This window comes from Olea europaea, chromosome 18 (genome assembly GCF_002742605.1).
Source record: "Olea europaea var. sylvestris chromosome 18, O_europaea_v1, whole genome shotgun sequence".
NCBI classification, from domain to species: domain Eukaryota; kingdom Viridiplantae; phylum Streptophyta; class Magnoliopsida; order Lamiales; family Oleaceae; genus Olea; species Olea europaea.
Window position 1 is genome coordinate 4,299,688 of NC_036254.1, and position 10,864 is coordinate 4,310,551.

The 10,864-nt window shown below is 36.5% G+C and overlaps 1 protein-coding gene across 1 annotated transcript; it reads left to right on the plus strand.

Annotated features, from left to right (window-relative positions):
- The first annotated feature begins 1,888 nt into the window (after window positions 1-1,888).
- Window positions 1,889-10,485, plus strand: LOC111367222 (probable indole-3-acetic acid-amido synthetase GH3.1). Its single transcript, XM_022987978.1, has 4 exons — window positions 1,889-2,137; window positions 8,777-8,847; window positions 8,927-9,028; window positions 9,108-10,485. Exons 1-4 carry the CDS (start codon window positions 1,889-1,891, stop codon window positions 10,483-10,485), a joined length of 1,800 nt encoding a protein of 599 aa, XP_022843746.1.
- Window positions 10,486-10,864: the final 379 nt, after the last annotated feature.

Consider the following 10,864-nt stretch of genomic DNA (forward strand, 5'->3'; position numbering starts at 1 on the left):
AACTATTTAAAAAATTAAAAGGTTTATTGTTCTTAATTTTTAACTACATATTTTTCATTAATTTACTATTCATGCATTCTTTCCCTAAAATCCTTGTTTAATTTATTTAAAAGGATGATAAAAATTTAAATTAAAATTAACAATTAATTTAACTATATATTTTATAGACACCACCATTTATTAACTTTTCAATAGTGTTCTACAAAGTGTAAAGTGTTCTAGCCGTGAATGTGAAGCTTTAAGTTTTACGAGTTTAAGCGAATTTAGACGAGGCTTAGGCGTAAAAAAATGTTTTCTTATGTTTAATATTATTTTAAAATTTTGAAGATTTTAAAAATCATTTAATAATTAAAATAATACATATAAATCATCTAGAATAATAAAATATTATATTTACTTAATAATTCCTACCATTAGTTAATTATACAGTTTTCAAGTTTTCGAAATGCAAAAATTAAAATATTTTTCATAGTTTCAATTTTCAATTTTCAATTAGACAAATCCTACTTAATAGATTTATAGGAACTTTATACACGTTTTTTGAGTTTGCAATAAAATAAAGAGTTTCAAGATCATAATTACATAATATAATCGTAACTTAAATCTTATTTAACTATTTAGATAAAGTCATTTTTAAATTTTGTACAGACAAATTTTTTAAAAAATTTGAAATCAAAGTCAAATGAAAACTTTAAAAAAAAAATTAATAAGCTAAACTTGAATAAAAGACATTTTAAAAAGAAAAAATTAAAAAAAATAATAACATGCATGGGAAGACGAAAAAGGGGAAGAAAAAAATTCTACCATTTAAAAATTAGAAAAAAAGCATCTAAGCATGAAGCGAGGCATTTTGCCTGAGCTTCAAATTAAGGCGACACCTAGATGAGTGTTTTTTTTACTGCTTTTCAATAATATAAATTTTTATCAAAAGTATAAAATAATTTTAGCAAAATCAAACGTGGACTTTTGTTACTATAGACTATAGTGAATAATTAGGTATTTTAGATATTAGCATAGCTGTCAATAGTGGTGGCAAACGAGCCAGTCTACTTAGACGGTTCGTGGCTCGACTTAAAAAAAATCCAAGCTAAGCCAAGCCAACTCGGAGCTCATTCTACCAGCCATGGCTTGGGTCAAGCCTAAAAATTGAAGTTTGCCCCCAGTCCGACCATCCAGCGAGACCAAATACGGCCTGGTCCGTAAGTGGGCTCATGTGCCTTTAAATTACTTGCATAATTAATTTTTTTAGTTTGTAAATTAATGACCACCTAATTTATAAAATTCAATAACTTGTATAATTATTTTTATTGTTTTTAAACTAATTTGTAGTTTGTAAATAAATGATCAATTTTTTGTATATTCGAGTAAAAATAGAAAAACCCGTCAGGCTCAAGTTGGGCAAAGCCCCATTTTTTAGGGACGAGCCAAACTCAAGCTCGGCTTGAGCGCAAAAGATTGAGTCTTTTTTTTTTTTTTTATTAATTGATGAGTCAATACCAAGTCTCGAGTTTAGGTTCATGAGCCAACTCAGCTAAGCTTGTTGCCCTTTAGATTCCCTAAAGTAAAGTTATATCACATATGCATACAAAAACTTCGTGGCAAAACTTGGACACGTACATGATTACGAAGAAGAAACGATAAGTTCTAACGTAAATAGAGTAATATATGCCAAGTTCGACAGCAGCTGTCGTTGTCGCCGGCCATAAACTAAAAAATAAAAAATGGAGAATATTATCCACGATATACAATGTATCCAACGTCCAGCAAAGTTTGGAGTAAAATGTTGCAACTCTAATTCCCTATGTAACCAAACATTTTCATCCTCATATATTTCACCAAAACGTTGGAAATTCCCCCCCTTTTTCGTTCGGCTTCTTCATTTCTGATTATGGCCAGTGATTCGTCTCTCTCAACGCCACTCGGTCAGGCGTTTTGTGAGAGATTCGCAAAGGCTCTTCGATTTATTGAAGACATAACTACAAATGCAGATGAGGTGCAAGGGAAGGTTTTGGGTAAAATACTTGGCCAGAATACTGGAACTGAGTATCTACAGAGATTTAATCTTAATGGTGCTACAGACAAGGATTCGTTTAAGTACAAGGATCCGGTTGTCACATACGAGGATCTTCTGTTGGAAATGGTGGGTCAATTGGGTCAACTTTGACCACAATTTTAAGTGGGACCCGATGTTCGATGTATCGAAATTAATGTTCAATTAAATTTTACGTTCCGAGCAGATGAGTGTAGAATATTTAATTGTGAAAAACCACTTCAATATGAATGAGAAATTATGGTTGAAAGTTGGACAATAAATAAGATGAATAAATGGGAAAGAATTGGAAAAATATTCCAATCCCACGTAGGTTGCAAACACAATCTTGAACCACTTAATAAACTTCAAGTTTGGATATGGGTTTGGACCCCAAGGGGTACCAATAATCTTTGAAAGGGGGGAGTCTTAGACAATGTCTAGACTAATCCAAAGGCCACACGCGCGCCGCCGTCGCCGACCGGTCGGTCGGGTCGTGGGTGTGAGTGTGGGCCTGTGTTAATATTAATTTAAATTTTTTTAATTCAATTAATTCCCTCCCTTTGATAGTTTATTAACCGATCCATCAGTTTGTTAAAACTGTGCGTTAAGTGGGCGTGAGTGGTGGATGGAAACTGCTCAACCGTCAACTCTCTCCTCTATTTGAATGGTCCTCAAGCTTTCAATTTTAAAACACACACAAAAACATCACGAAATCATTCTGCATACATACTCTTCTTCTCTACAATAGTCTACAGAGAGTACTTCCGTTCTAGTTCGTTGTCTTGTAGTCGAAGTGCTGCTTCTGCAAGTATTTGATCGTTGTATCTTAGGATACGCTTTACCACATACCGTAAGCACCGTGTGACGGGGTAAAAACGTCTTAAGGACAGAGAACCTAGTTCTCGCCTCGATCATCCTCATTCCGAATTCTGGACTTCTTTATGCTTCTGTTTTATTCTGTGCAATTCATTTTCTGGAAATGATATTCTGTTTTTACTGTTTTGCAATTGTTCATCTGGTTTAGCAAGTCATTTATGGAAAATCTGTTCTGTACAACAAATTCGAAAACAACAATCAACAATCTTAAGACGTTTTTTTATAAATTATTTTCCAAAATTGTACTTGCTTATTTCTAACCTTTGCAGACTCTTATGAGAAATTACTATTCTGCAGAATTTTAATTCGTAAATTCTGACTGGTTGATCTTCTGTTTTGAAAACAGAAATGGCTAACACTGTTGGGATCAATGCAATTCCCCTTGCTGTGGTTGTGACGCCAACTGTGGCTACTGTAACGCCGACAATGTCTGGTCCTTCTGGTTCAACTCATGTTCCTCACGGAGAGAAACCTGAAAATTTTAATGGAGTCGATTTTAAGAGATGGCAGTAGAAAATGCTGTTCTATCTCACCACTCTGAACATGGCAAAGTTTCTCACGGAGGATCCTCCTACTGTTCAACAAGGAGAAAATAATCGAGCTTCGATTATTGCATTGGACGCATGGAAACATTCCGATTTCTTATGCAAAAATTATGGACTGAATGATTCGCTATATGGTGTATATAGCATAATGAAAACTGCAAAAGAACTATGGGAATCTTTAGAGAAAAAATATAAAACTGAAGATGCTAGATCTAAAAAATTTCTTGTTGGAAAATTTTTGGAATATAAAATGATTGACTCTAAATCTGTTATTTCCCAAGTTCAAGATTTGCAGGTACTCCTCCATGATTTACATGCTGAAAAAAGACTGTAAGTGAGTCATTCCAAGTAGCAGCGGTAATTGAAAAACTCCCGCCTTCATGGAGAGATTTCAAAAATCACCTCAAACACAAACGTAAGGAAATGAACATGGAGGAGTTGATTGTGCGTTTGAGGATCGAAGAAGATACTAAGAAATCTGAAAGGAGGAACGGGGGACCAAACATGGAAGCTAAGGCAAACGTGGTTGAATCAAGTTCAAAGAAGAACATGAAAAGGAAGCACTCAAACTTTGCTCCGAAGAAAAAAGAAAACAACCAGAAGAACAAGAAGTTCAAAGGGGACTGCTTCAACTGTGGCAAACCTGGACATCGTGCAATTGACTGTCGCAAGCCTAAAAAGCAAAATGATCGTGCACATGTTGTTGAAACTGAAAATCTGTCTGAAGGTGTTCAAGAAATGCACCTATCTGCTGTAATATCTGAATGTAATAGTGTTGGAAATCCCAGGGAATGGTGGGTGGACACTGATGCCACTCGCCACATTTGTGCTGAAAAGAATGTGTTTTCTGATTACAAAACTATCAATGGAGTACAACTGTTCATGGGAAATTCCTCAAGTTCAAAGGTTGAAGGACAAGGAAATGTGACCTTGAAGATGACATCTGGCAAGGAACTCGTCCTCAACAATGTGCTACATGTGCCGGACAATCGGAAAAATCTTATTTCTGGTTCTCTTCTTAGCAAGAATGGGTTTAAGTTAATATTTGTATCTGACAAATTTGTACTAACTAAAAATGGGATGTACGTTGGAAAAGGTTACATGACCGATGGGATGTTCAAGATGAATGTCCTTACTGTTGTACCTAAATTGAACAAGATTAATGAAACTTCTACTTCTGCGTATATTGTTGATTCTTCTTGTTTATGGCATAAAAGATTAGGACATGCAAACTTTAAATCTGTGCGCAAATTAATGAAATTAAATTTGCTACCTTCTCTAAATTTCGATCCTAATCACAAATGTGAAACTTGTGTTGAGGCTAGTTAGCCAAAAGACCATTTCCTTCAGTTGATAGAAATACTTTACCTTTAGAATTAATTCACAGCGATATATGTGATTTGAAATTCGTACAAACTAAAGGTGGGAAAAAGTATTTCATCACTTTCATTAATGATTGCACTCGGTACTGTTATGTTTATTTATTAAAAAGCAAAGATGAGGCTTTGGAAATGTTTAAACATTATAAGAATGAAGTTGAAAATCAACTTAGCAAAACAATAAAAATTGTACAAAGTGATAGAGGTGGAGAATATGGAACGCCGTTTGAAGAATTTTGTTCTCAACAAGGCATCATTCATCAAACAACGGCTCCTTACTCACCTGAATCTAATGGTATTGCAGAACGAAAGAACCGCACGCTTAAAGAAATGATGAATGCTATGTTGATTAGTTCTGGCCTACCACAGAATTTGTGGGGGGAGGCTATCCTCCCGGCAAATCACATTCTTAACAAAATACCACACAAAGTAAACGATGAAACACCTTACGAATTATGGAAATGTCATAAACCTTCATATAAATACTTGAAAGTGTGGGGGTGTTTGGCAAAGGTAGAAGTGCCAAAACCTAAACAAATAAAAATAGGACCAAAAACTGTAGATTGCATATTTATTGGATATGATCATAATAGTAGTGCATATCGCTTTCTTGTGCATAAATCCGAGATTACAAATATATATGAAGATACAATAATTGAATCAAGGAATGCAAGTTTTCTTCGAAGATGTCTTTTCTCGTAAAGACAAAAGTGATGTAAGTTCAACAAAACGAACTTACGATACTGCAAATGATGATGAAAATGAAGAAGAACTCAGACGCAGTAAAAGGGATAGAAAGTCTACGTCCTTCGGTTCAGAATTTATAATGTACATGATCGAAAATGAACCAAAGACATTCAGTGAAGCAATGTCAATACCAGAGGCTCCTTTTTGGAAAGAAGCTATCAATAGTGAAATTGAATCGATAATGCAAAATCATACTTGGGAGTTGGTTGATCTCCCACCTGGAAATAAACCTCTAGGTTGCAAGTGGATTCTCAAGAAAAAAATTAAAATCAGATGGATCTATTGATAAATACAAAGCTCGTTCGGTAGCAAAAGGATATAGACAAAAGGAAGGTCTTGATTTCTTTGATACTTACTCACCAGTAATGAGGATTATTTGGATAAGAATCCTTATTAAAATTGCTGCGATACATAATCTCGAAATTCATCAAATGAATGTTAAAACAGCTTTTCTAAATGGTGAGTTGGAAGAAGAAATATACATGAAGCAACCTGAAAGATTTGTCGCTCATGGACAAGAGAAAAAGGTTTGCAGACTCGTTAAATCTTTATATGGACTAAAACAGGCGCCAAAGCAGTGGCACCAAAAGTTTGACAAAACAATGCTGTCAAATGGTTTTAAAATTAACGAGTGTGATAAATGTGTGTATAATAAGAGTACACCGACAGCATATGTCTTAGTATGTTTATATGTGGATGATATGCTAATTCTGGGTAGCAATCATGATATCATTGTCTCCACTAAGAAAATGCTAACAAAACAGTTTGACATGAAGGACATGGGTATAGCAGATGTAATTCTTGGAATTAATATTTCTAAAACACCAGATGGCCTCGTTCTTTCACAATCTCATTATGTTGAGTCTGTGCTAAAGAGATTTGGAGTCTTTGATGAAAATCCAGTCAAAACTCCGGTAGATACGAGTCTACACTTAGCAAAAAATAGAAGTAAACCTCTACATCAATTAAGATATTCTCAGGTTATTGGAAGTCTGATATATTTAATGAACTACACACGTCCTGACATTGCGTTCGCAGTTAATAAATTGAGTAGGTTCACATGTAATCCAAGCAATGATCACTGGAAGGCATTGAATAGGGTACTTCGATACTCAAAACATACCTTAAAATTTGAATTACATTATATGAGATATCCAGCATATTAGAAGGATATTGTGATGCAAATTGGATATCTGATATGAAAGATTCTAAATCCACAAGTGGTTATATATTTACACTTGGTGGTGCGACAGTGTCTTGGAAATCTTCAAAGCAAACTTGCATAGCTCGATCAATAATGAAATCGGAGTTTATTGCATTAGATAAAGCTGGAGAAGAAGCAGAATGACTTCGTAAATTCTTAGAGGATATCCCGTGTTGGCCTAAGCCGGTGCCTGCAATTAGTATTCATTGTGACAATCAGTCTTATATTGCAAGGGCACAAAATTGCATGTATAATGGTAAGTCTAGACATATACGTCGTAGACACAATACCATAAAGCAGTTGATCTCAAATGGTATTATCTCCATTGATTATGTGAAATCAAAGGAGAATCTCGCGAATCCGCTTACAAAAGGTCTACCAAGAGATCAAGTATATTATCTATCAAAAGAAATGGGATTAAAGCCGAACATGCATGAATCTTGATGATGGTAACCCAACATTGTTGACTGGAGATCCCAAGATCTTGGTTCAATGGGACAACTAAGTTATTAAGACTCGGTTAAGCACTTAACCATCTCTTTATAAAAAGTGCTGTCTGCGGAAAGTAAAAGGCTAAGTTGTAACTTTTAATGATTCCTATAGCTTGGATAAACCAAGTGGGGTATAGTAGAATACTCTTAATAGGAGATCACCTATATAAGTGTGAAGTGAGGCTGCTTCTATGAGAATTTGGGGCTTAAAATTCTCAAAAGCACTTATGAATCCCAAGAATTGTTCAGGACCAAAATGAACACAACTATGAGAACCTAAGAATTGAATAGAAAGGTTATTGTGTGGATACTGTTGCCTTGGTTTACACCAACGGCTGAACAGTTCAAGACATCAGTTCACTGATTAGCCAAGTAAACTCGATAGTATTCCACTAAGGCAGGTTCAAAGCCAAAAGCTACCTCTCCTGATGCAATAAGTCTTTTGCCTGTACTCTCTTTTCGTGTTTGCATTGCATAGTCATGATTATTTCCATTCATGTGGGGGATTGTTGGAAATTGTGGGTCAATTGGGTCAACTTTGACCACAATTTTAAGTGGGACCCGATGTTCGATGTATCGAAATTAATGTTCAATTAAATTCTACGTTCCGAGTAGGTGAGTGTAGAATATTTAATTGTGAAAAACCACTTCAATATGAATGAGAAATTATGGTTGAAAGTTAGATAATAAATAAGAGGAATAAATGGGAAAGAATTGGAAAAATGTTCCAATCTCACATAGGTTGCAAACACAACCTTGAACCACTTAATAAATTTCAAGTTTGAATATGGGTTTAGGCCCCAAGGGGTACCAATAGTCTTTGAAAGGGAGAGTCTTAGACAATGTCTAGACTAATCCAAAGGCCACACGAGCGCCGCCGCCGCTGTTCGACCGGTCGGTCGGGTCGTGGGTGTGGGCCTGTGTTAATATTTATTAAATTTTTTTTTTAAATTCAATTAATTCCCTCCCTTTGATAGTTTATTAACCGACCCATCAGTTTGCTAAAACTGTGCGTTAAATGGGCGTGAGTAGTAGATGGAAACTGCTCAACCGTCAACTTTCTCCACTATTTGAATGATCCTCAAGCTTTCAATTTTAAAACGCACACAAAAACATCACGAAATCATTCTGCATACATACTTTTCTTCTCTACAATAGTCTACAGAGAGTACTTCCGTTCTAGTTCGTTGTCTTGCAGTCGAAGTGCTGTTTCTGCAAGTATTTGATCGTTGTATTTTGGGAGACGCTTTACCACATACCGTAAGCACGGTGTGACGGCGTAAAAATGTCTTAAGGACAGAGAGCCTAGTTCTCGCCTCGATCATCCTCATTCCGAATTCTTGACTTCTTTATGCTTCTGTTTTATTCTGTGCAATTCATTTTCTGGAAATGATATTCTGTGTTTACTATTTTGCAATTGTTCATCTGGTTTAGCAAGTCATTTATGAAAAATCTGTTCAATACAACAAATTCGAAAACAACAATCAACATTTCTGCCGGACATCCAACGTATTGCCAATGGCGATCTCTCCCCTATCCTTTGCTCTCATCCCATTTCTGAATTCCTCACTAGGTATATATATAATTAGCCATACATATTTAGATTTTGCATGTTTGTGTATGTCCAAGGTTCCTGTTATTTGTATTTGCAGCTCAGGGACATCGGCAGGTGAAAGAAAGCTCATGCCTACAATACCTGAACAAATGAAACGCAGACAACTTTTGTTCTCCCTTCTCTTGCCAGTGATGCATCTGTGAGTATTGAAAGTCCTTTTCAATTTATAATAAAATATTTACTAATTATTAATTAAAAATATTGTCTTTGATTAATAGTTATGTGCCAGGACTAGATAAAGGAAAAGCCCTCTACTTTTTATTTGTGAAGGCAGAAACCGAGACTCCAGGTGGGCTACTTGCACGTCCAGTCCTTACCAGCTACTACAAAAGTGAACAATTCAAGAATAGGCCATATGAACCCTACAATGTTTATACAAGCCCTAACGAAGCAATTCTTTGTTCTGATTCCTACCAAAGCATATATACACAAATGCTATGTGGCCTCCTCATGAAAGGAGAGGTCCTCCGTATTGGGGCGATTTTCGCGTCTGCTCTACTCCGTGCCATCCGATTCCTCCGGGTCAATTGGAAGCAACTTTCTGATGACATCTTGTCTGGAAGTTTAAACCCTAAAATTACTGACCCTTCTCTTATTGAATGCATGTCCAAAATTCTCAAACCTAATCCAGAACTTGCGCAATTCATCGTCAAAGAATGTGAAGGAGAAAGTTGGGAGAGGATAATCACAAGAATTTGGCCCAACACAAAGTACCTAGAGGTCATTGTTACCGGAGCAATGGCTCAATACATCCCAACCCTTGATTATTATAGTGGTGGCCTGCCAATTCGTCGTACAATGTATGCATCGTCCGAGTGCTATTTTGGAATCAATTTGAAGCCAATGAGCAAGCCTTCCGAAGTCTCTTATACCATTTTGCCTAACATGGGATACTTTGAGTTCCTCCTACTTGACCCAATCAACCCGGTGCAACTGTCCCGTGACTCACTGCCGTGCCTGGTGGACCTGGCGGACGTGGAGGTGGGCAAGGAGTACGAGCTCGTGGTCACCAATTATGCAGGGTTATGCCGCTACAGAGTTGGTGACATTCTCCGAGTCACCGGGTTCCACAACTCAGCACCCCAATTCAAGTTTATAAGGAGACAGAATGTGTTACTAAGCATTGATTCTGACAAAACCGATGAATCTGAATTGCAGAAGGCCATTGACAGTGCTTCGATGCTCCTTCATGAATTCAACACTAGCGTAGTCGAGTACACTAGCTGCGCGGATACAAAAACAATCCCTGGACATTATGTTATATACTGGGAATTGCTTGTAAAAGACCAAGACAAATCGCCTAGTCATCAGGTTCTGGACAAATGTTGTTTGGTTTTGGAAGAGTCATTGAATTCAGTTTACAAACAAGGACGAGTGGCAGACAATTCAATTGGACCCCTTGAAATTAGGGTAGTGAGAAATGGCACATTCGAGGATCTCATGGACTTTGCAATTTCAAGGTGTGCTTCCATTAATCAATACAAGGTTCCAAGGTGCGTCAATTCGACATCGATGCTGGAGCTACTCGACGGCCGGGTGGTCTCTGTCCACTTTAGCCTGACAGCACCGCATTGGATCCCTGAACGCCGCAGTTGACGGTGGCTTAGAGGAAATCTGGTTAGCCAAATTGAACAATATCTCTTTCTAGATATTTTTTACTCACTCCCCAGAGTGTGGATTGTTAAGCATTAGAAAGTTTAGTTGTAACTATTTGGAGCTTTCATCTGTTTGTTGCTCAATTGTAAATTAATTTATGACTTATGTTACCAATTGTTTGTCTTACTTTGTGTTGCGTTTTGACACCCAATAAATTCGGATAATTATTTAAAATAGTTGATGGATAATTTATCAACACCATAGGCTAAACTCTTTTGAAGGGCCAAGCAATAATTGGATTTGTTGTTTGGTGATCGTATATGAACTGACCTTTTTATCAAGTGGTCTTTGACCTATGGATTGATGGCCCAAGTTGTTT

Excerpts from the sequence above, each read along its gene's own strand:
- LOC111367222 (XM_022987978.1), top strand. The coding sequence starts at position 1,889 with ATGGCCAGTGATTCGTCTCTCTCAACGCCACTCGGTCAGGCGTTTTGT. Across the intron at positions 8,848-8,926 it reads ATTTCTGAATTCCTCACTAG|CTCAGGGACATCGGCAGGTG; the intron begins GTATATATATAA and ends TTGTATTTGCAG. Across the intron at positions 9,029-9,107 it reads CTCTTGCCAGTGATGCATCT|TTATGTGCCAGGACTAGATA; the intron begins GTGAGTATTGAA and ends TTTGATTAATAG.